The sequence below is a fragment of the Muscardinus avellanarius genome (genome assembly GCF_963383645.1).
Source record: "Muscardinus avellanarius genome assembly, chromosome: 1".
Lineage (NCBI taxonomy): Eukaryota > Metazoa > Chordata > Mammalia > Rodentia > Gliridae > Muscardinus > Muscardinus avellanarius.
The window spans coordinates 235,820,844-235,844,154 of NC_137786.1; the positions used below are offsets into that span (position 1 = coordinate 235,820,844).

A 23,311-nucleotide genomic window follows, 5' to 3' on the forward strand; every position below is an offset into this window, starting at 1 on the left:
TGGGTTCCATCCTCTGTACCACACACAAAAAAAGAAGTTTTAGGCTTGTAGGATTATTGAAGAGATAACAAAAGCCACCACGCGGCCCATGCGCAGGATGCCCTGGGTCTCCAGCACCTGTGTGTGTAAGTTGTCACCCGACCCCCAGGCACAGGCACACGCACACACACGCACACGCACACGCGAGGGCAGCGGCTCCATTAGCCCCCCTCGTCTTTCCATCTCTTCTGCCTGCCCCGTGGCCTGGCACACGTGGCACAGCTCCGGAACAGTAGCTCAGTAAGCACCCGTGGCTATAACTGGAGGAAGAGAGCCGGGCCAGGTGCCCTCCGCGCTGGGCACCGAGGGCCCCCAAAGCAGGTGGCACTTCAGCACCCGCTGCCGGGGCCGGTTCTCAGCCTCTGTATGAGTCCACATGTCCCCGGAAGGCTGAAAAACAAACCAAACAAAAGCACCTGCAGATTTCTGGCCCAGATAATCGTCCTCTAACCTCTGATCCGGGTGTCTATTTATAGGCCAGCGTTTATTTATAGATCAGGTTGGGGTTCAAGTTCGCAAGGAGAGGGAGCGCATTCCGCACGGACCCCAGCTGGCCTGGCCTCCTTCTGGCCCCTCTCCTCGTTTTCCAGAGAGAAAAACTGAATCCAGAGCTAGAGGACTTGGCCTGGGTCGCAGAGCGTAGGACGGTGGCGTGAGGACCCCGGCCAGCGCCCGGCCTCAGCAGGGCGCCCCCCGCCCATGGCCCCTGAGAGCTTTGGGGAGCCCCAGGCCAGCGTCCAATTCCCGTTGTGCTGTGTGGCTCTGAGGAAATTACTTTCCCTCTCTGGGCTCCTTTCCCTGTCTGCCGAGATGGGGTTTGAATTCTACCTCCCCAGCGCTGGTCTAGGCCAGGCGGGTTCTCCATGCAGGCCAGTGACGGCCCCTGCGCACCCGCCTGTGGCATTACCGCGTGTCACGTTGCGTGGGAGAGAGCCGGGGCACCAGGGCCCGGGCCGCACGCAGTCCCCGCTCCTGCAGAGAGCTCTGTGCTCCAGCCCCTGCCACGCCTGTGTGCTCAGCAGAGCCCAGGAGCCCACAACTCCCCAGTCCACAGACACCCCTTTGTTCTGTGGCACTGGAGATTGAGCCTAGGGGTGTCCTACCTCGGAGCCATACCCCTGCCCAATTTTATTTTTATTTGGGAATAGATCTGTCTAGGTAGATGGGAGTCTCACCAGTTGCTAAGGCTGGCCTCAAGCCTGTGATCCTCCTGTCTCAGCCTCCCAAGTACTGGGATTACAAGTGTGCACCACCACGCCCGGCTACAGACACCTCTTTTCCCCAAGCACCTTGGGGATGTGTTCCCAGCCTCCCAAGAGGAGTCCAGAGATGTCCAGGGTGCCCAGGGTGCTGCTTCTGGAGAGCAGAGGGGGACGCTGTGTGGACGAGGGCTCAGAGAGGGCTCGCCAGTCTCCTACCCTATTTCTACTTTTTTTTTTTAATGGTGCTGGAGGTTAAACCCAGGGGCATTCCACTCTGAGCTATACACAGCCCTGTTTTATTTTTTATTTGGAAACAGGGTCTTGCCAAGTCACTGAGGGTTTTGCTAACTTGCTAAAGCTGGCCTTGAACCTGAGCTGCTCCTGTCTCAACCTGCCAAGCACTAGGGTAACCCGTGTGTGCCGCTACGCCCGGCACACTCTTCCTCTCCATCTCCCGGGGCCCTTTGACAACCTGGATCCCACTGTGGGCCACTGGGCAGTGGCTGTGATGGGCGGGAGGCGGGCTGGGGGCTCGAGTGCAGGAGGAGAGTTGCAGTGCCCAACGACCACCCGAGGAGACAACCTGGTGCCCCCTGCAAAGCAAGTCTGAGTGGGTCCACGTCGAGGGCTAGAGTGCCCCAGGACCCCCTGAATAAGACGTGGGACCCTTGTTCAAAATTCACTTGAGAGTTTAAGATGGCAGGGTGCTGGCAGAATCTTCTGTGTGTGTGTGCTGGGGATGGAACCCAGGGGCAGTCTACCTCCGAGCGACACACCCAGCCCTATTTTTTATGTTTTGTTTTTATTTATTTGTTTTACAGTTTGGGGAATGGAACCCAGGGGCATTCTACCTCCGAGCGATACCCCAGCCCTATTTTATTTATTTATTTATTTATTTATTTATTTATTTATTTATTTTTTACAGTACTGGGGATGGAACCCAGGGGCATTCTACCTCCGAGCGATACCCCAGCCCTATTTTTTATTTATTTATTTATTTTTTTTTTTTTATTTTTTTTTTTTACAGTACTGGGGATGGAACCCAGGGGCATTCTACCTCCGAGCGATACCCCCAGCCCTATTTTTTATCCTTTATTTTTTTAAAAACAGAGTCTCGCTGAGTTGCAAAGGGCCTCACTAGGTAGCTGAGGCGGTCTGTGAACCTCATTCCTCCTGTCTCAGCCTCCCAAATGCTGGGATGACAAGCGTGCGCCCCAGGCCCGGCTTCCCGGCAGGGTGCGGAGCAAGCCCGGGCCCTGCTGGGCTGGGCCTTGGGCGCAGGTTCGTCCACACACAGCGAGGCTGAGGCTGGCGGCGTGGAGCAGCTGGCGCGCCGTGTGCAGAGCTGGGCCCGGGAGGGCCTGCGTCAACACAGACACCTGAGGCCCGCCCTGTCTTGCAGCCTGGAGATGTGCGACCAGAGCCTCAACATCACCATGTGCCCGCTCTGCGACAGGACCTGCAGCTACTGGAAGATGAGCTCCGCCTGCGCCACGGCCCGCGCCAGCCACCTCTTCGACAACCCCGCCACCGTGTTCTTCTCCGTCTTCATGGCCCTCTGGGGTGAGCGGAGCCCGCGGTGCCCAGGCCACGCGGCAGTACCGGCGCCACCCGCGCTTCCTCTGTCCTTAGACCCAGAGCGGCCGCAGGCAGGGCCTGCCGGGAGAAACCTGAGCTGGCCATTCCCTGCCCTGCCTGCAGGTCACCGGGTCTACATTGCATGAGGGTTATTCTGACCTGGCCGTGAGGTCGTCTTGCTTGGAGCAGTCCTGGGGCTGTGGGGCTCTGTGCCACCCGGGTGCACTGGCTACTTTTTGCCCTCAAAGATGTGGGCCAAGTCAGGTGCCCTGGTACAGGCCTGTAATCCCGGTCCTTGGGAGGCTGAGAAGGGAGGATAGCACGTTCAAGGTCAGCCTCCTCGGCAACTTAGTGAGATTCTTTTAAATCGAAAATAAGCCAGGCGGGGAGGCTGAGACAGGAGGATGGCGGTTCGCAGACAGCCTCAGCTACTTAGTGAGGCCCTCTGCAACTCAGTGAGACCCTGTTTCAAAATAAAGAATCAAAATAGAGCTGGGGGTGTAGCTCAGAGGTAGGATGACCCTGAGTTCCATTCCCAGTACCACAGAAAAAGGAAATAAAGAATAAAAAATAGGGCTGCGAGTGTAGCTCAGCGGTAGTAGTGCATCCCTGGGTTCAATCCCCAGTACTAAAAGAAAGAAAAGAAATCGGAAGACGGTGTCCTGGGCAGCGCTGCTGGCAGCCAGGAGGAGCCCCGGAAGGCCGGGTGTGCTCCCTGCACCCTGCACCCGTGGCTCTCCGTGATAGTTGGCACTCCCCACCCCAGGGACACCCCAGATGTGCTCCGTGTCAGTTAGAGAACCAAGCCCTTTCGCCAGGAAAAAAATATATATATGAAAAAGCTAAACTCTCCCTTAGAGAAAGGAAGTCGATTCTAAACGACAGCCTCCCAGGAGACCGCGGGCGAGGGCAGCCCTGCCAGCCTGCCGCCGGCCCCGCGGGCTGGGGACGCGGGCACAAAGCGCCCGGGGCCGGTGCCGGGCTGTCAGGTGCAATTAGCACACAGCTCTGCGCGGGGAGTTTTTTTAATCCCTCAATTATAAATTCATGGCCCTCTGAGGGATTATTTTCCCACCGAGATTCTCCTGTTGTACCTTTTCCCTGCGCTCCGGCTGTTCTTGCCTGCAGCCCCGACCCGTCCCCGGCCGCACGGCCGCGTGCCCGCGTGCCAGCGAGCGTGCAGGGAGCCGACGTCCGCGCCCACCGCCCGCCCGGCGCGGCTGCCATCCCAAAGGCGCCAATCAGATGTCGCCTTCAGCAACTTGGAGCCCCATTTAGCTATTTGCTGGGATCAATTTGCTGAAATTATGGCATAATGACGGGTTTTAACAGCTCGACAGTTCCAGGCGGAACAAAGGAGAGTTCTTTGATTTCAGCCCGGGCTCGGGGAGCCGCGGAGAGACCTCTCCACGTGAATGAAATGTGATTTGAACCCCCCTGGGGCTGGGCCTGAGATGTTAGTGGGGGCGGGAGGGGGCTGGGTTACCTGGAGCTGCGGGAGGGGACACGGGGAGAATTACCCAGTGATCATCTGTCCTGTGGAATTCAAAGGCCAGTGCGGGCCTGAGCTGGACGTTCTGGGGGTAAAGAGGTGGGGCCTGGTGCCTTCATGCAGCAAAAAAACAGCTGGAGGCCTTGGTGGCCGTGTGTGTCTCTAGACAGCTCTGGGAAGACGCCGCTCTGCTCTCTAGATATGAAAATAAGTACAGCAGGCTTTCTCTGTCCTGGGAGCCGGAGGCTGGCGGAGGCTGGTCTCCCCGGAGGCCAGCGCAGTCCAGCTGCAACTGCCCTGGCCAGCGCCCTCCTGAAGCATCGCAATCCTCCGGGCTAGCTGCCGTCTTCGGGCTGAAAGTCAGGTGCAGACACCGCCCGCAGCGTGTAGGGCGGTTCCTGGAGCCGATGGCGCTTCCTTACTGTGTCCTTGGAGCTGCGACGGCCCCTCACTTACAGGGTACCCCTTCATGGGCCGCCCAGACCACCACGCCGGCGGCGAGGACCTCAGCCTAGGAACTTGGGGGGCGCACAAGTACTCGGTATAGGACAGGCCTGCTGGGAGAGAGAGCACTCAGCATTGCGAGCTCCGGCCAGCTCACGTGCGTGCGTGCATGGGCGTGGTGCTGGACGTTAGAAATCTCCGTCCTGATCGGCCAGTCCCTCCCTCACCCTAACACTGGGGATTGGACCCAGGGGCGTACTCCCTCTAAGCTTAAACCCTTAGTCTTACTTTATTTTTATTTTTTATTTTTATTTTTTATTTCTCCCTAATCTTAGGGAGATTAGGATCTCCCTAAATTGTTGAGAGTCTTACTAAATTACCAAGCACTAGACTTAAAACTGCTATCCTCCTGTTTCGGCCTCCCAAGCACTAGGATTATAGGTACATCACCATGCCTGGCTTCAGGCCGCCTCCTCCTCCTCCTCTCCTCCTCCTCCTCCTCCTCCTCTCCTCCTCCTCCTCCTCCTCCTCCTCCTCCTCTCTTCCTCCTCCTCCTTCTTTTTCTATGTGGTATTGGAGAGTGATCCAGGGATATTCTACCTCTGTACGATACCCTCAGCCCTATTTTTTTTTTTTTTTTTTTTTTTTTTTTTTTGCTTTGCAGTACTGGGAATGGAACCCAGGGTCACTCTACCTCCGAGCTACACCCCGGGCGTATTTTTTATTCTTTTTTTGAAACAGAATCTCACTGAGTTGCGGAGGGCCTCACTAAGTAGCTGAGCTGTCCGTGAACCATGATCCTCCTGTCTCAGTCTCCCAAATGCTGGGATTACAAGCATGGACCACCACGCCCAACTTTTATTTTTAAACAAGGTCTCCCTAAGTTGCTAATGGCCTTACTAAGTTGCCGAGGCTGGCCACAAGCCTGTGATCCTCCTACCTCAGCCTCTCGCGCACGGGGACTCCAGTTGTGCGCCTCCACGCCGGCCCTGGCTGCTATTTTTCAAACATCCCACAGACAGCTGGGCGCAGCGGCGCCCACCTGTAATCCTAGCCCTTGGGGAGCTGAGATCTTCAGGGTGATCACAGGCTCAAGGCCTGCATGCGGTAAAGTTAGCGAGACTCTGCTTTAAAATAAAAACATAAACCGGGCGTGGTGGCGCACGCTTATAATCCCAACGCTTGGGAGGCGGAGACAGGAGGATCGCACAGGTTCGAAGCCAGCCTCAGCTACTTAGTGAGGCTCTCAGCAACTTAGTGAGACTCTATTTCCAAATAAAGTATAAAAAAATAGCTGGGCGTGGTGGCGCACGCTTGTCATCCCCACGCTTGGGAGGCAGAGACAGGAGGATCGCGCAGGTTCGAAGCCAGCCTTGCTGATTTAAGAGACCCTGTTTCCAAATTTAAAAAAGTATAAAATAGGTCTGGGAGTGTAGCCCGGAGGTAGAAAAGCCCCTGGGTTTCCACCCCCAATACCACCAAAAAATAATAATAATAATAATAATAATAATAATAATGAAATAAAATAAAAACATAAAGGGGCTGGGAGTGCAGCTCAGTGGTAGAATGTTCGGGGCTTTAGTACCCAGAACCACAAAATAAAGTTGGAAGTCTGTCGCTCATCGGGCTGCCCCGGCGCGCTGGCCCTGGTGTTTGGGTTACTGCTCTGCCAGCTCGGGCTCGGATGGCTCGCCGGCCTGGCTACCTCATGCGCTCAGTCTCACGCGGGCAGGCAGCCGCCACCCCGGCCCGGGCCAGCCTTGGCGTTTGAGACCCGCCCCTGTGGCTGCGTCTCCTGACCCTCAGACCTCAGTTCACGGGTCTCTGAAGTGAAGCACATTATCTGGGTTTCAGGAGGGCTGAAGTCAGGGCAAAGAGGGTCAAGGAGCAAAGGCTGCCGCCCGCCACACCGTGTGCCCGTGTGTGGTGTGCTGGGCGTGGGTGCCCTTGTGAGGGGTGGGCGCTCACTCTCCCCACCCCGGGCCTTCGGTGGGCCCAGTAGCGGTGGCAGTTCACGCTGCTGGTGGTGTGAGCTTTGAGGGCGGCCCCTGGCTCTGAGCCTTCCCATCCCCTCCTGCAGGGGACAGGTGATAGGGCGTGGTGGGGTCTGAGGCCAAGTGGAGAGGGTTGCTCTCAACCTTGACCAGGCCTGAGCTCTAGCCTCCTGGCGCGATGCTTCTGTTTTTTAAAGGACAAACAGGAAACTGCTAATTTCGTATCAGATGTCTTTATTTTTTAAAACATGGCTGAGCCAGACAAGCCGTGTCTGTACTCCCAGCCCTACTTTATATTTTCTTCTGAAACAGGGTCTCCCTAAGTTGCTGAGGCGTATGATGTATCTTCCCCATCCCCACCTTTAGTCCCCCGCCACCGGAACATGTTCTAGGCTGTAGTCTCAGTTTTGGTCAACTTAGATAACTCCAGGAGAGCGCCCCTGCGTCCATCCTAAGACAGTCAGCTGTGAATTCTGGGGCAGGAGAGCCTGGATTCCGTGCCAGCTGCCTCGCTCTGTGGCCTGCGGCGAGTTACTTACCCTCTCTGGCTTCTGTTTCCTCGTCTGTGAAGCAACGTGCTCTGTCAAGCAGACCTATAATTATGGCTGCAGTTGTTATTCCAACAGGGAAACGCCGGTCTGTGTGCAGAGCTCTGGTCGGCCCGCGTTAGTGGCAGACCCTGGAGTCAACTAGAACACTGTCCGATCCCACCTTTCTGTGGAGCGCAGCGGGGGTGTAGGTCCGGCCGCCTGAGCCTCGCATCCTGGTTTATGTTTAGGAACGAGGCCGTTCCTGCGACACCCCAGGATGTCGTGGGGGTGGGGTGTGCCCGAAGGCGCTGAGTGTGCCCTGTAACAAGGCTGGGTGACTGGCCTGGTGCTACCAGCTGGCGAGGGGCTGGGGCCGGGAGGAGGGTGAGGAGACAGCCCGCGCAGCGACGGCGGACGGGGCAGCTCCGCAAGTGTGTGCCGCCAGCCCTCCCGGGCGGGCCTCTGTCAGAAACAAGGCGCCTCTGCTCTCGGAGCCGGAGGTCAAGAAGGGCGCCTTGCTATGGAAAGACAGCTGCCAGCAGGCAGCGGAGGGGCAGGGCCTTCGAGAGGACAGCCAAACGCGACCCGTGAGCCGCAGCGGGCCACGCGCACAGCCTCCTGCCTGCCTTCCTCCTGGGAAGGCCCACCGGGCGGGTGGGCCTGACCTCATCACCTGCCGAGGGCCCGGTGTCCGGCAAGCTTTTCCCTGCATCCCTCTTCCTGCGGTCCCCAGGAATGCTTTGCTCGCATATACATTGTGCAGTCGTCAGCCTGGGATATTTCAGTTATCCGTCATCTCGAGGGTTGTCATTTCTGAGTTGAGAGCGTCCAGGATTCCCCCCGTCCCAGCCGTCTGAATCACACCAAACAACACGGTAGCGGGTCTTCTGCGTCAGAGAACACCAGAGCCCGGTCCTCCTGACTCAGCCCGTAACCAGCCGCGCCCCAGCCCCCGGCAACCACTGTAACCAGAGACGGCCCTGCTCCTGTGGGCGAGGCTCCCACAGCCCCGCAGGAGTCAGACCATGCGCACCCCGCCTAAGACACTTCACTGTGAACATTCTAGGCCAAGCGCGCCTGGATTCCATACCGGCCTGAGGCAGCTACGCAGCCGCTCTGGCCTCTGTTCCTCAGACTTTCCCTGCCTGGCTTATTCCAATTACACCGACACCCGAGCTCATACATGTGCTAAACACGGCCAAATCCCGTCCTTTCCCTGGCTGAATAATATTCCATTGGGTACATATACCACGCTTCTGCTCTTTACTTGTCGTGGATGGGTACCCCAGTCCATTCCACATCTTGGCTACCGGGAACAGCACGGCTAGGAACCTGTGGTGAGGGTCTCTTTGGTACACTGATCTCCTTTCCTTTGGAGAGGAATGGGGTCTTTTTACTTTTCTGAAGAAGCGCCATACGGTTCTGCAGAGTGGCTGTACTGACTGGCATTCCCCCCCCAAGTGTGGGCCTCACCCTCCCTCCATGACCTGGCCGGCACCCATCACTCCTGGTGACTTTGGGGCGTGTGTGTGTGTGTGTGTGTGTGTGTGTGTGTGTGTGTGTGAGAGAGAGAGAGAGAGACAGACAGACAGACAGACAGAGGATTGAACCAAGGGGGTTCAACCTCTGAGCTACATCCCCAGACCTATTTATTTATTTATTTATTTATTTATTTATTTATTTATTTATTTATTTGCAGGTCTGGGGATGGAACCCAGGGGTATTCCACCTCCGAGCTACCCCACCAGCCCAATTTTATTTTTCTTTATTTTGAAGCAGGGTCTCACTAAGTAGCTGAGGCTGTTCGCAAACTGCAATCCTCCGGTCTCAGCCTCCCAAATGCTGGGATTACAAGTGGGTGCCACCACGCCCAGCCTGTTTTTTATTTGTGTGTGTGTGTGTGTGTGTGTGTGTGTGTGTGTGTGTGTGATACTGGGCGTGGAACCCAGGAGATTTCTACCTCCGGGCTATACTCCCAGACCTATTTTATATTTTATTTGGAAGCAGGGTCTCACTAAGTTGCAGAGGGCCTCACTAAGTAGCTGAGGCTGGCCGCAAACCACGATCCTCCTGTCTCAGCCTCCCAAGCGCTGGGATTACAAGTGTGCGCCACCATGCCTGGCTTCTGGATTTTCCTTTGTTACCTGTTTTTATATTTCTTCTCTCCAAAAAACCCTCCCCCAGGCCAACATCGGGGCAGGTTTGGGGATCATGTTTGTCCCCACCCTGCCCGGCAGCGCAGGGGAACGGGCTGGGTTTCCCAAACTCCCTGGGCTCCGGCTTCCTGGCAGGTCAGCCCCAATGACAGACCCCCGGCGGGGTGCTCCTCCCCGCTCCCTCTGCCTCCTGGGCCCCTGGCCATGCCTTCCCGGCTCCAGCTCTTCCAGGAAGCCCCTCACCTTGATTCTGGCTCTGGGGGTGGCTCCGATTTCCAGCAGCGCCAGCTGGCGCCTGTTTCCTGCTGCCAGGCCCTTGGATGGGCTCACCACCCCTGCCTGGCTTCCCAGCGCGCCCCTGGCCCGGGATTAAGTTACCTCCATTTGAAAGGCCTGGAGGCTCCTTCTCTTGGCCGGGCCTTTGAGTACGGGAGCCAGTGCTGTACAGGCACACACGGGCGCCCCAACCCTAGCCCTGAATGCAGGGGGCGGCTCATGGTCCATGCAGACTCCTGCTCTGGGGACAGGAGGCCCAGACCTGCCCCTGGCCGCCTTGGGTCAAGGACCTCCCTGTTTGTGACCTGCACTAGAGTCACAGCTCGTTTGACTTCTGGCTCGGTAGGGCCGCTTATCAGAGAAGCCTCTGGGTACCTCTGAGCCTCAGCTTCCTCCTCCCAAAGCGCAGGGGAGGAAGCGCCTCCAGAGACTGCCCCTGTGACCCCGGATCCTCCTCTACTCCCTCCACAGCTGCCACCTTCATGGAGCACTGGAAGCGGAAGCAGATGCGGCTCAATTACCGCTGGGACCTCACGGGCTTCGAGGAGGAGGAGGTCAGTGGCTTTGGCGCGGCCCCTGGTCCCCTGCCCCGGCCGCCTCTGGCTTCCCGTCCTCAGAGCCAAGGCGGGGCCGCCCGGCTCCCCACTCACTGTCCTGGTATTCCAAATGCCCTCGGTTGCCAGGGCAACCGATTTGTGTCCGCCCAAGCGGCTTTGATCTCCAGGGCTCACATGGACACGCCATCCTCCCGCGTGGGCTCGCCGCTGACCTCATGGCGGTGGGGCTGTCGGAAGGGCGGGATCGCCAGCTCCGGGGTCTCCCTCGGTGCTGGGAGCTCTGCCTGCAGCCGGGCAGGCGGCCGTGGCTGAGAAGGGAGCCCTTCCCGCCTCCTAGCGGGAAGCCAGTGCTGGCCAGGGGCTTGTTCTAAAGAGGGGGACGGTCCATAGCCAGGGCCAGGGCAGCGGGGGCACTCTCCTGGGGTCCCCTGAGGCTGGCACAGAGTGACCGGTCCACACACGCCCCAGGCTGGCTTGCCCCACCTGTCAACGCTATAAAAGCCAGCCGCGCCCGGTCGCTGCTGCCTCCTGAGACCCGGTCTGTGGGTCCCTCCCAGCCAAGAGTGAGGGTCAGTGGGAGAAGCCAGCGCGTGGCTCTGGTCACAAACATTAATGGACCAGAGTTGGCGGGACGCAAGTGGTAATGAGCCGGCCCCGTGGGGCGGAGCTGCCCGACCTCCATCCTGACCTGGCACCACACCCGCCTGCTGGGTGCCCCGGAGCAAGTGGCTTGAGTCCTCCCTGTCATACGGGCATTGAGGAGCAGTCCTCCCTAGATGTGGGGTGGGCTGGTCTCAGGAATCTGTAAATACGACATGCCCGGAAAAGGGCCCAGCACACGGCAAGCGCCTCATAAGTGCTGGTCCCACCCATGCAACTGTCCCAGCCCAGCCTGTTCACAGATGGTCAAGAGCCATGCCTCCGGCCCCACCCCACCGTGCGCGGCTCCCCAGGGCTGAGCTGGAACCAGGCTCTGTCCCCACGTTGCCCTGGGTGGCTTCTGCCCTCGCTGCTCTTCCACGTCGATTCTTAGATTCAAATGGGACCAAGAGCAGTCACCCACGCTCTGTCTTAGAAGTCTGCTTAGACAGCCGGGCGCGGTGGCACACGCTTGTCATCCCAGCATTCAGGAGGCTGAGACAGGAGGATCGCAGTTCGCAGACAGCCTCAGCTACTTAGTGAGGCCCTCTGCAACTCAGTGAGACCCGGTTTCAAAATAAAGAATACAAAATAGGGCAGGGGGTGTAGCTCGGAAGTCAAATGCCCCTGGGTTCCATCCCCAGACCCGCACACAAAAAAAAGAAGTCTGCTTAGAGCTGGGCGTGGTGGCCCACGCCAGTAATTCCAGTGCTTGGGAGACTGAGGCAGGAGGATGTCAGGTTCAAGGCCAGCCTCAGCAACTTAGTGAAACTCTCAGCAACTTAGCAAAACCCTGTTTTAAAATAAATAAAATGGGAACCAGCCTGGCGTGGTGGCGCACGCTTGTAATCCCAGCGTGTGGGAGGCTGAGACAGGAGCATCACAGTTCAAGGACAGCCTCAGCTACTACTTAGCGAGGCCTTTTGCAACCAGTGAGACCCTTTTTCAAAACAAGGAATAAAAAATAGGGCTGGGGATGTAGCTCGGAGGTAGAATGCCCCTGGGTTCCATCCCTAGTACCAAATAATTAAAAATTAAAGAATAATAAAGTGGGCTGGGGGTGTAGTTCAGAGGTGGACTGTCCCTGGGTTCCATCCCCAGTACTAAAAATAAATAAGTAAATAAGGGTGTGGATCAGAAATAGAGCACCCCTGGGTCCAACCCCAACACCTCAATAATGAAAGAAAACTTAGTGCTCTTAGCAGGTGTCTGACTGAGAGAACGCATGCTTAACGATGTCTTTTTCTTTTTGCCCTACTCTTCCTGTCCCCGAAGGAGGCCGTCAAGGTTTGGAGCGTTTGCGTCTCTGCGTGGCCTGTGGGGAGCGGGGCCTCGGGCGCACCTTCCCGCTGCGCACTGTCCACCTGCCGGGCCCTCTTCTCGCCTCTCGCCTCCTTCCGTCCCGGCTGCTGACCGCTTGGGCGGCCTGGCGCCCGCGCTCTGCCCGCTTGCCGGCTCCCGCTGCGCCTCCCGGCCCGCGGCTCCTCCGCAGGATGCTCTGGGGCCAGTTCCTGGCTGGGTGTGGACGGCAGCCTGGCGCGGCCGACGGCCCGCAGGACCCCGAGCCAGGTCCCGCAGCCGCCCGGGGGCGGGGGGCGGAGGGGCCCAGGGGGGACTCCAGGCCGACGCCCGGCCGGACACGGGCTGCCGAGCCGCCAGCTGCGAACTGGCCCCGAGGCCGCCAGCGCGGACGTGGACCGCCGGGCCGAGAGCGCACCCGTGACTCAGTTTCCCTCCCAGGACCATCCCAGAGCCGAATACGAGGCCAGGGTGTTGGAGAAGTCGCTGAGGAAGGAATCAAAGCACAAGGAGGTACGGGTGGCCGCCTTTCCCTTCCCGGCAGCAAAACGCCCGCCGTGCGTTCACCCAGGGTGACCGGGGCTCGGCAAGCACCAAGTGCCCAACTCAGAGCAGGGCTCAGCCGGAACCGCGTCCCTCCAGTGTAGACCAGGGGTCAGCACACACTCCGCACTTATCAACACGACAGCCCAGGGTCGGCCCAGATGTGGATATTCCCGCTCTGTCAGCCTCCACCGCATCCACTAACGTCTGCCATTGTGGGTGACTGTGGCCTTACACCACAGGGACACAAGCGGGCCTGGCTGCATCCGACGAACTTTACTTTCAAAGTCGGCGGGCGCTGGAGCTTGTCTAACCGCTGTAGGCCCGTCTTGCTGGTCTCGAACTTCAGCAAGCACTCCGTGCGGCACAGCAGTGAAGCTCTTTCAGCCCTGCCCGGCCCTAGTGCTCTGTGTTGAACCATGAAATAGAAGTGTTTGCAAGCCGGGCGTGGCGGTGCACACCGGTAATCCCCGTACTTGGGAGGCTGGGGCAGGAGGATCACAGGTTTGAGGCCGGCCTCGGCACCTTAGCGAGGCCCTCTGCAACTTAGTGAGACCATGTTTTATAATAAAAAATAAAAATAAAATAGAGCTAGGGGTAGAGCTCAGAAGTAGAACATTCCTGGGTTCATTTCCCAGTACCACACACACACAAAAAAGACCCTGTTTAAAATAGGGCTGGGGGTGGAGCTCGGAGGTAGAATGTCCCTGGATTCCATCCCTAGTTCTGCAAAAAAAAAAAAAGAGAAATGTTTGCAAACCGGGGTCCCCAAACAGGTGGCTACCTCCTGTCTCCCTCAGCCTGGCTGGTGAGAGAGAAGGGCGGTTTTTCTGATGTGCTGGGGGCCACCATCTTTTCATAATAAAGGCTGCTCTTTGTCCCCACACCTCTCGTCCACAGTAGCGGTCTGAATCCTCACAAGTGGAGGCGCTTGGCTGTTTCTTAGCGGGGCCAGACGCTCCCGGGCCTCGCCCGCCTCTCCCCGCGGCTCTGAAGGGGTGGGGGCAGCTGAAGGCCGCCCCTCTGGCCTCCTGGTTTCCCTGTCACACGTGCACATTCGGCCTCTGGGACGACCAGGACAAATCCCTGTCACGTGTTACACACAGAATTCGCTGGCGCAGAGCGGCCGGGGAATCACACCTGCCGAAATCAGAGCGAAAGTGTCTCCTCCTCGTAGCCCCACATGCCGGGTCCTGCAGAGAAGACCCTCAGAGCAGAGCCCTGTTCTGCAGCCCGGGTAGAGGCGCGCCTCCCTGGACACCCCGAGGCTGGCCAAGACTCAGGGGCCCGCGTCTCGAGGCCCCACGACCCGCTGCCTCCGTGAGGCGCGTTCGGGTCGGAGCCTGGATCCAGATGTCTCAGGATGGGCACAGGCCCTGTGCCTTCGTGGTCCCACTTTTTTTTTCTTTTCTTGGCGGTACTGGGGGTGGAACCCAGGGGCATTCTACCTCCAAGCTCTACCGCCAGCCCTATTTTTTATTCTTTATTTGGAAACAAGGTCTCACTAAGTAGCTGAGGCTGGCCGTGAGCCGCGATCCCCCTGTCTCAGCCTCCCAGGTACTGGGATGACAGGCGCGCGCCCCCGCGGCCGGCTCAGTGGTCACACTTCTTACAGTGAGCGCAGGAATGGGCCTTTCGTTCCTTCCCGAGGGGAAGCTGCCTTGTGGACCGCTCCCCACCCATCTGATCCTGGGACTGAGCCGGGTAAAGCAGCGGTGCGGGCGGCGGGCGTGGAAGTCGCTCTCAGCCCGGGGCTCGGTTTCCGCCCAGGCTGGCTCATGGTGAACCACAAAGGTGTGGGCCGTGTTCCCCGGCCTCTGGTGCAGCCCAGGCCTGTCTGCTCCCCACAAACCACACGTTTGCTTTCTCTCCCGTTCCGTGTGGCTCCCGGCAGGCACGCTGCTGTTTTGCCTTTTTCCTCCGGCCGTGGCACTTAACTGGATGCCCGCATTGGCCGGGCGTGGCGGCGCGCGCCTGTCATCCCAGCATTCGGGAGGCTGAGGCTGGAGGATCGCGATTCGCGGACAGCCTCGGCTACTTAGCGAGGCCCTTCGCGACTCAGTGAATCCCTGTTTCAAAACAATTAAAAAAGACTTTAAAATAGGGCTGGGGGTGTAGCTCAGAGGTACAAAGCCCCTGGGTTCCATCCCCGGTACTGCAAAAAATAAAATAAATAAATTAAAGGATCCCCACATAACGGGCACGTGAGCTTGGGCTCCTGGGTGCGGCCTCCTGCGCGTGGTCCTCAGAGGCTCTTGGTATTGACCCCGGTTCCCTTGCACTCCAAGTTCTTGAGGTCGCAGTAACCGTTATCTCCCAAGACCTACGCTGACTGAGCCCAAGGGTGCTGCGCTGCAGCCTCTGTTCTGGCAACTTCCAGCGCCTGTTGCTGTGACCACCCTCACCTCCGTGCTTGTGAGACGTGGGTGTCTGCTGCCTCTTACTATCCAAAATGCCCAGAGCTGGGCACAATGGCAGAGGCCTGTAATGCCAGCACTTGGGAGGCTGAGACAGGAGGATTGCAAGTTTGAGGCCAGCCTCAGCATCTTAGCAAGACCCTGAGCTACTTAGCGAAAACCTGTTTCAAAGTAAAAAAATAAATAAATAAACCTGGCGTGGTGGTGCACACTTGTAATCCCACTACTTGGGAGGCTGAGACAGGAGGATCGCAGGTTCACGGCCAGCCTCAGCTACTTAGCGAGGCCCTCTGAAACGTAGTGAGAGCCTGTTTTGAAATAAAAAATAAAAGCCGGGCGTGGTGGCGCACGCTTGGAATCCCCGCGCTTGGGAGGCTGAGACAGGAGGATCGCACAGGTTCGAAGCCAGCCTCAGCTACTTAGTGAGGCTCTCAGCAACTTAGTGAGACCCTGTTTCCAAATAAAATATAAAATAGGTCTGGGAGTATAGCCCGGAGGTAGAAAAGCCTCTGGGTTCCACCCCCAGTACCACCAAAAAAAAAAAGAAAGAAAAAACAGGGCTGGGGGTCCAGCTCAGAGGTCCAAACCTTGAGTTCAATATCCCCAGTACCCCCCCCACACACACACACACAGAAAGAAACTGCCGGCACCCGCGCAGCCTGGGCCCCGGCGACCGCGCCGAGGACCAGCTGCCGCCCGGCCGCCTCACCGCGCAGCGCTCTCTCTCCCCACCGCCCTCAGCAGCACCGGCCTGTCCCGGAGGAGTTACCAAACAGGTGGCAGCAGAGGGTTAAGGCAGCCATGGCCGGGGTGAAATTGGTACTTTTCCATTTGGGGGCAACGTGGTTGTTTTGACTGTGCGCGGCCGCCCCCGGCTGTCTGTCCCGGGCCGTGCCTGCGGTGTGGTCGTGACACTCACCCCACGCCCCGCGAGCCCCCCGTTGCCACGACATCACTGCATGGCTGTGCGGGCCCGCGCGGGGTGGGGGCAGCTCCGAGTCCTGCTTGTCACCGTCACCGCGAGCGCGTCCCGGTCCCCAGGCTAACACGCATGCGGCAGTGTCCGTGCCAGTGGCCCGTGGCCCGTGTGTGCATGTTCCCCGGTGAAGCCCCACCCTGGAGCCGAGTGTGGTGGCACACACCTGTCATCCCAGTACCTGGGAGGCTGAGACGGGAGGATTGCAGGTTCGAGGCCAGCCTCAACAGCTCCAACCTCCATCCCCGTTAGAAGCGTACCGGGCCGGCTTCTGGCTGTCCCAGAGGCTCCTCCAGACCTAGCCATCCCGGGCCCAGGCCACGCCCTCTGTGAGGGAAAATGACCGCTGCGGTCCGAGGGTCAAGTGGCCGACAGCTCAGATCCCGCGGCCCTCCGAGGAGGCCCACAGCGGAGGAAGGGGTGTCGTGCGGCCGCTCCCCTCCGCTAGCCCCAGCCCTCGTTTCTTGGGTTCAGACCCCACGGGCTTGCTCAAGCGCGGGCTGTGCCTGCGCCCCCAGCCTCTAAGGCTCCCGAGTCTGTCTGTTGCCCTGTGGTCCCTGCGCTCGCGGCCCTCCCGCCCCACGGCCCGGCCGTGATCCCGGCCCTTCCTGTTGCAGACGGACAAGGTGAAGCTCACCTGGAGAGACCGCTTCCCGGCCTACTTCACCAACCTGGTCTCCATCATCTTCATGGTAAGTTCTAGAAGGCCAAGGCGGGGGTCTGGGAAGCCCACGAGAGGCGGGCAGCACCCACGGGCTCCGCCATGGGGGTCTGGCTGCCGCTCGCCCCAGGACACGGTGGTCCGTCTCCTCCGCAGCAGCCGAGTGGGGGGCAGGCTCCTGCCCTGGTGGGCGCGAGCGGGGCTCGGGTGGTCACTGACGTACAGCTTTCAGTGTGAAAGTGACATTTATTTAAGTGACTGGCAAGGCCTGTGGCCTCTCAGATATCCTGTGAGGTAAAACACGGGGGTCTTTAAGAAGACCCTAAACTGGGCGTGATGGCGCACGCTTGTAATCCCGGTACTTGGGAGGCTGAGACAGGAGGGTCGCAGGTTCGCGGCCAGCCTCAGCTACTTAGTGAGGCCCTTTTTCAAAAACTTAAAGAAGCTGGGCGTGGTGGTGCACACTGTAATCCCAGCATTGGGAGGCTGAGACAAGAGGATCGCGGTTCACGGACAGCCTCAGCTACTTAGCGAGGCCCTCTGCAACTCAGTGAGACCCTGTTTCAAAATAAAGAATAAAAAATAGGGCTGGGGGTATAGCTTGAAAGTAGAATGCCCCTGGGCTCCATCCCCAGAACCAGAAAGAAGAGAGGAGAGAGAGTGAGTGGGGCTGGGTGGAGGAGCACAGGCTGGGGCGTCCAGCCGCCCCCTTCTCAGCTCTGCGTCCTGCTGACCCTGGCCGACATGGACACAGCTTGGTTCTGGCTCTGGGGCTCTCTTTGGGGACCGACGTCGACCTCGTAGACACTGGCGTGTCCAGCTGGCCTCTGCCCCGCAGGCGGCCTCTAGGCAGGCGCGCGGGCCTGGCCGTCCTAGGCACGTGGATGTGGCTGGAGGAGTGCCGCTGGGCGGAGGGGCGTCTGCTGAGTCACCGAGGCCCGGCCGCTGCTCTCCACACGCTGGCACGAGGGACGGACGTCTGGGAGGCCGGGGAGGGGCCTCTTGGCAGGACGAGGGGTTTTCCAAGGAAAGCCCTGGTTCCCGGGAGCCGCCGCTCCTCGAGGCGCGGCCTGGGCTCCGGGCGTTCCCCTGCGGGGTGTGGGCACCGGTGAGTCACCAGACAGCCGCAGGAGCCAGAGCCAGCAGCCCAGAGTTTAACACAAGAGGTTTCCTAGGCGACTTCTGAAGGCTGCGGTGCCCTTGAGGGTGGGCGAGTCTCACCCACCCCGAGCTGTCACCGGGCGATGCCTCCCCGGGCCTGTCCTGGGAGCCACGCGTGATGGCGCCTGCGGGCACACGGCCCGCTCCCTGCACAGGACACGGGGACACAGGAGGGAGCCTGCGTGCAGCCTCGTCCTCCCTGTCTGCCTCCTCGGTGGGTTCAGGGGTGCGTCCGCAGCCCCGGGCTGACTGGACCAGGTCCTGCCGGTCAGGACACAGGAAAAGGAATTCAGACACAGTGGCCGATGGAACAGAGTCGTCATGGAAGCCAGGTCCCCACCTGCTCTCTCAGCAGCCCCAGCCAAGCTGCAGAACACTGCGGCCCACCGTGGGCTGGGCAAGCGCCGGGGCCTCCGCTCGCTCTCAAGGAGCTGGGCGGTGGTCGCTGGTCACTGGGAAGGCCGGAAGGGCCAAGTCCAGCCTCGGCCAGACCTGTAGGGATGCCCCCTGCTTCCCCCGGTGCTGTAGCCTGGAAATGGCCCACTCTGGACCACATGTACCCCAGAATATCACCACTTCCTCACACTACCCAGAATGGGGCAATAACCCCCTTCCCAGCCAGGCGCGGTGACTCACGCTTGTAATCCCAGCACTCGGGAAGCTGAGACAGGAGGATCGCAGTTCAAAGCCGGCCTCGGAAACTTAGTGAGACCCTGTTTCCAAATAAGAGGTAGAAAGCCTCTGGGTTCAGTCCCCAGGACCCAAAAAGAAAAAGATCACTCCCCCTGCCCCCAGCTCTGGAGCACCGTAGAGGAGCCCCTGGGGCTGTGGCCACACTGTGTGCCCAACTCCATCTGGAGCCGTAACAGGAAGGAAGCCGCAGTGCTCAGGCCCGAGCAGGAAGCTCTGGTGTGCGCCAGGCCGGCAGAGCCCCGGTAACCCCAGCCACCGAGCTGGGTGCCCTGGCCTGCCCGCACAACCGCTCTGAGCCGCAGGGGCCTCCTGTGTCTGAGATGCCAGTCTTAGTTATGACATGGAAGAGCTGGGGCAGAGGTGGGCAGCGGGCGGGCTCAGGGGAGCCCTGCGGGCCCCCGCCAAGCCGCCCTCCTCCCTCTCCTGCAGATCGCAGTGACGTTTGCCATTGTCCTGGGCGTCATCATCTACAGGATCTCCACGGCCGCCGCGCTGGCCATGAACTCCTCCCCCTCCGTGCGCTCCAACATCCGGGTCACCGTCACGGCCACCGCGGTCATCATCAACCTGGTGGTCATCATCCTGCTGGACGAGGTCTACGGCTGCATAGCCAGGTGGCTTACCACGATCGGTGAGGCCCGTGCCGGGGCGTGCGGCGGGCGGGCGGGCGGGCGGGCAGCCACACCCCTCGCTGCGTGGCCTGGGCTGCGCGCTGGCCGTCGCTGGGCCCGGCTTCTGTCTGTGAACAGAGCCCTGAGCGCGGGGCGCTGGTGCCCCCGGGCAGCTGGCAGCGGCTCAGCATCGCCCGTCTCTCCCTCCCCCAGAGGTCCCGAAGACGGAGAAGAGCTTCGAGGAGAGGCTGACCTTCAAGGCCTTCCTGCTGAAGTTCGTGAACTCCTACACGCCCATCTTTTACGTGGCTTTCTTCAAAGGCCGGTAGGGACTTCTCCAGCCTTACCACGCCTTGGCCCTCCACGTTCAGTACAAGGCGGTCCTCTGCCCCTGTGGGGACGGGAGGCCCAAGGCCACGTGGTTCTCCTACACCTGAGGTTCAGGGAGTGTCTGGCTCCAGCTGGGTAGCAGAGCAGCAGGGCCCCCAGACAGTGGATCCTTAGGTCAGCAGGGGGTCTCAGGCAGTATAGACCCCAGGCAGCGGATCCTAAATCGGTGGGGTCCCAGGCAATACAGACCCGGGCGGCGGGACCCAACGGCGCTCTCTGGCCGCTCCCACGGCAGGCTGATGGGCAGAGGGCCGCAGGTGTCCCCGTGAGATGCAGCCCCGCTGGCTGCACCACGCCCTAGCAGAGGGAGCCCATAAATACACACGCCCCAGGCTCCGACGAGGGGCGCCGGGGCTCAGTCCAAACCCTTCAAGTGGTCTCTCCCCGAGGGAGCGCAGCCTCAGACCTTCCCGTTGTTCCAGGTTTGTCGGACGCCCCGGAGACTACGTGTACATATTCAGCTCTTTCCGAATGGAAGAGGTAATTTTGACCTCCCGCTGTGTATGCCGCACGCGGGAGAAGCAGGCGCTGTGTGCTTAGGAAGCGGGTGTCGGCGGCCCCTCCCCTCTGTCAGGGTCTTTGTCCCCAACGAAGATCGTGATTGGACACAGTCCTGTATCCAAAAGAGAATTGCCCCTAAAAGGGTAAAGGCAGCTGGGCGCGGGGCGCACGCTTGTCATCCCAGCATTTGGAGGCTGAGACCGGAGGATCGCCGTTTGCGGACAGCCTCAGATACTTAGTGAGGCTCTTTGCAATTCAGTGAGACCGTTTCAAAAATAACGAATAAAAAATAGGGCTGAGGGCCGGGCGTGTTGGCGCACTCTTGTAATCCCCGCGCTTGGGAGGTGGAGACAGGAGGATCGCGCTGGCTTAGGAGACCCTGTTTCCAAATAAAAATATAAAGTAGGTCTGGGAGTGTAGCCCAGAGGTAGAAGGGCTTCCAGGAACCCCAGTACCACCAAAAAAAATAATAATAAATAGGGCTGAGGGTGTAACTCAGAGGTAGAATGCCCCTGGGTTCCATCCCCAGGACTGCAAAAAAGAAGGAGGAGGAGGAGGAGGAGGAGGAGGAGGAGGAGGAGGAGGAGGAGGAGGAGGAGGAGGGAAGAGTTAGGAGAGAGGTTACATCTAGGTTCATTTTTTTTTTCTTTTAATTTTCGGGAAGGCTTTAAGTACTCAGCCTCTGGCTAAAATGAGTTAGTGAGGAGACTCAGAGCTTGGCCATGTTTCTTACTTTGATGCTGCGACGCCAGCCCCTCCACCCTCAGACACCATGCGAGGGACACTTGGCTTCTGCCCCGTGACTCTGGCCGCAGAGGGTCTGGCATAGCCGCCTCCTGCTGAGTCATGGACCACGGGCTTGCTCGACCATCGCCATCCCACAAGCAGCTCCATCCGACCAAGCGGGGTTGTCAGGGGTCCAGGTCTCAGGGTGACCAGCTCAGAGAGTAACTCAGCTTAATAGGAAAAAAAAAAAAAAAAAGAGGGAGCTGGTCTTCCTCAAAAAGACACTGCAATACAGGGAGCGGGGTGGGCTTCAGGCACAGCGTGATCTGGCTGTCGGGAGCGCAGCCTAGAAGTTCACCAGCCTGGACACGGGCGTGGGCATCCAGGGCCTCCTCAGTAACGAGTGTTTGCAAAACGCCCATGAAGCAGTCTTTATCTTTTTTATTGCGTTTTCTTTATATGCCTGGTACCTTGTCAAACTGCAAGGCTCGGAGAAGCGGGAGAGATGTCTTTGTAAAACGAAGTGAAAGATATCTTTTTTTTTTTTTTCATAAGATGATGCTTCTCCAGGACACAACTTTTTGGTAATTATATAAAAAGTTTTAGCCAGGAGCAGTGGCACATACCTGTGATTCTAGGACTTGAAAGACTGAGACAGGAGGATTGCAGGTTTAAGACCAGCCTCTGCAACTTTGTGAGGTCCTCAGCAGCTTAGTGAGACCCTTTTTCAAAAACTAAAACAAGCCGGGCGTGGTGGCGCACACTTGTAATCCCAGCATTCGGGAGGCTGAGACGGGAGGATCGCGGTTCACGGACAGCCTCAGCTACTGAGCAAGGCCCTTCATAACTCAGCGAGAACTTGTTTCAAAAAATTTAAAAAGGAACCAGGTGTGGTAGCGCACGCTTGTAATCCCAGCATTCGGGAGGCTGAGAAAGGAGGATCGCAGTTCATGGACAGCCTCAGCTATTTAGCGAGGCCCTTCACAACTCAGTGAGACCCTGTTTCAAAAATAAAAAGACTAAAAAATAGAGCTGGGGTACAGTTCAGAGGTGCAATGCCCCTGGGTTCAATCCCCAGTACCACAAAAAAAAAAATTTTTAAAGACTAAAAAATAGGCCAGGCGTTTTGGCACATGCTTGTAATCCCCGCACTTGGGAGGCAGAGACAGGAGGATTGTGCAGGTTCGAAGCCAGCCGTGCTGGCTTAAGAGACCCTGTTTCCAAATAAAAAATATAAAATAGGTCTGGGAGTATAGCCCGGAGGTAGAAGGGCATCCAGGAACCCCAGTACCACCAAAAAAAAAAAAAAAAAAGACTAAAAAATAGGACTGGGTGGTAGAATTCCCCTGGGTTCCATCCCCTGTACCGCAGAAAAAAGAAAGAAAGAAAGAAAGAAAAAACTAAAACAAGCCAGGCGTGGTGGCGCAGGCTTGCCTCCCAGTACTTGGGAGGCTGAGACAGGAGGATCGCAGGTTCAAAGCCTCAGCTACTTAGTAAGGCCCCCTGCAGCTTAGTGAAACCCTGTTTTAACATAAAGAATCAAAGAAAAATAGGGGTAGAGTGTAGCTCAGAGGTAGAATGCCCCGAGGTTCTGTCCCTAGTACAGAAAAACAAAGCAAAGTAGGGCTGAGGGTATAGCTCAGAGGCCCAGTGCCCCAAATTCAGTCCTGGTACAAATAAAAAGTTTTGTCTGGGACTCACAGAGCAGCCACCTTGCCCTAGTGGCCTCTGGAAACAAGCCTGCTGCAGGCAGGGGCCCAGCTGCATGGCTCCGCCTGCCATCCTGCACAGGCGTGTGGATGGGAAGCCAGTGCAGGGGCGGCGCACCAGCCCTGGGGAGACGGAGGAGCCCACACGCCGGCTCCTCGGTGACGCCTGCCCTCGTTAAGCTTGCCGTCTCAGCCAGTGTTCTCGTGGCTGTCATCCAGAACAACTGACCACACTCAAGTTAGAGGAAGGGAGACTGGTCTGCGCACAGTTCTGGAGGTTTCAGGGGCTCAGTCCATGTGAGGCCGGGTGTGCAGAGCTCAGGGCATGAAGGACGGGAGCAAGAGAGAGAGCCGGGGGGGACTCAAAGACTCAAGCACAGTCCCCAGGACCACACCCCAGGGACCCCCTCCTCCAGCCACATCACCTGCCCCAGCCACCTACCACCCAGTAAGTTCATTACAGTGGATTTATCACTGAGGAGGCTTCAGTGCTCATGACTAAATTAATCAACTCGGAACATTAAACATGAGCTCTTCAGGGGACATTGTGTATCTAACTTAACGCCCAGACTCCAACCCCACGGCCTGCAGACAAAGGGACTCCTACAGCAAAACGCCCCAGGCGGAGTGGACGGCAAAGCCCGATCCTCCCACAGTTCTGGGGGCGGAAGTGCAGAATCCAGGGGTCTGCAGGGCTGGGGGCCCAGGAGAGGGCTT

The 23,311-nt window shown here is 58.6% G+C and overlaps 1 protein-coding gene across 1 annotated transcript in view; it reads left to right on the plus strand.

Moving 5' to 3' along the window:
- Positions 1–23,311, plus strand: part of ANO1 (anoctamin 1) — a gene marked incomplete at both ends in the record, with an annotated part of 141,891 nt that overhangs the window by 101,269 nt on the left and 17,311 nt on the right. Inside the window, 8 exons of the mRNA XM_080693707.1 lie at positions 2,644–2,804; positions 10,183–10,265; positions 12,636–12,719; positions 15,908–15,985; positions 16,760–16,834; positions 19,087–19,288; positions 19,482–19,593; positions 20,081–20,138. Coding sequence (XP_080549833.1) covers positions 2,644–2,804; positions 10,183–10,265; positions 12,636–12,719; positions 15,908–15,985; positions 16,760–16,834; positions 19,087–19,288; positions 19,482–19,593; positions 20,081–20,138 — 853 coding nt within the window. The remainder of the gene's footprint in view (positions 1–2,643; positions 2,805–10,182; positions 10,266–12,635; positions 12,720–15,907; positions 15,986–16,759; positions 16,835–19,086; positions 19,289–19,481; positions 19,594–20,080; positions 20,139–23,311) is intronic.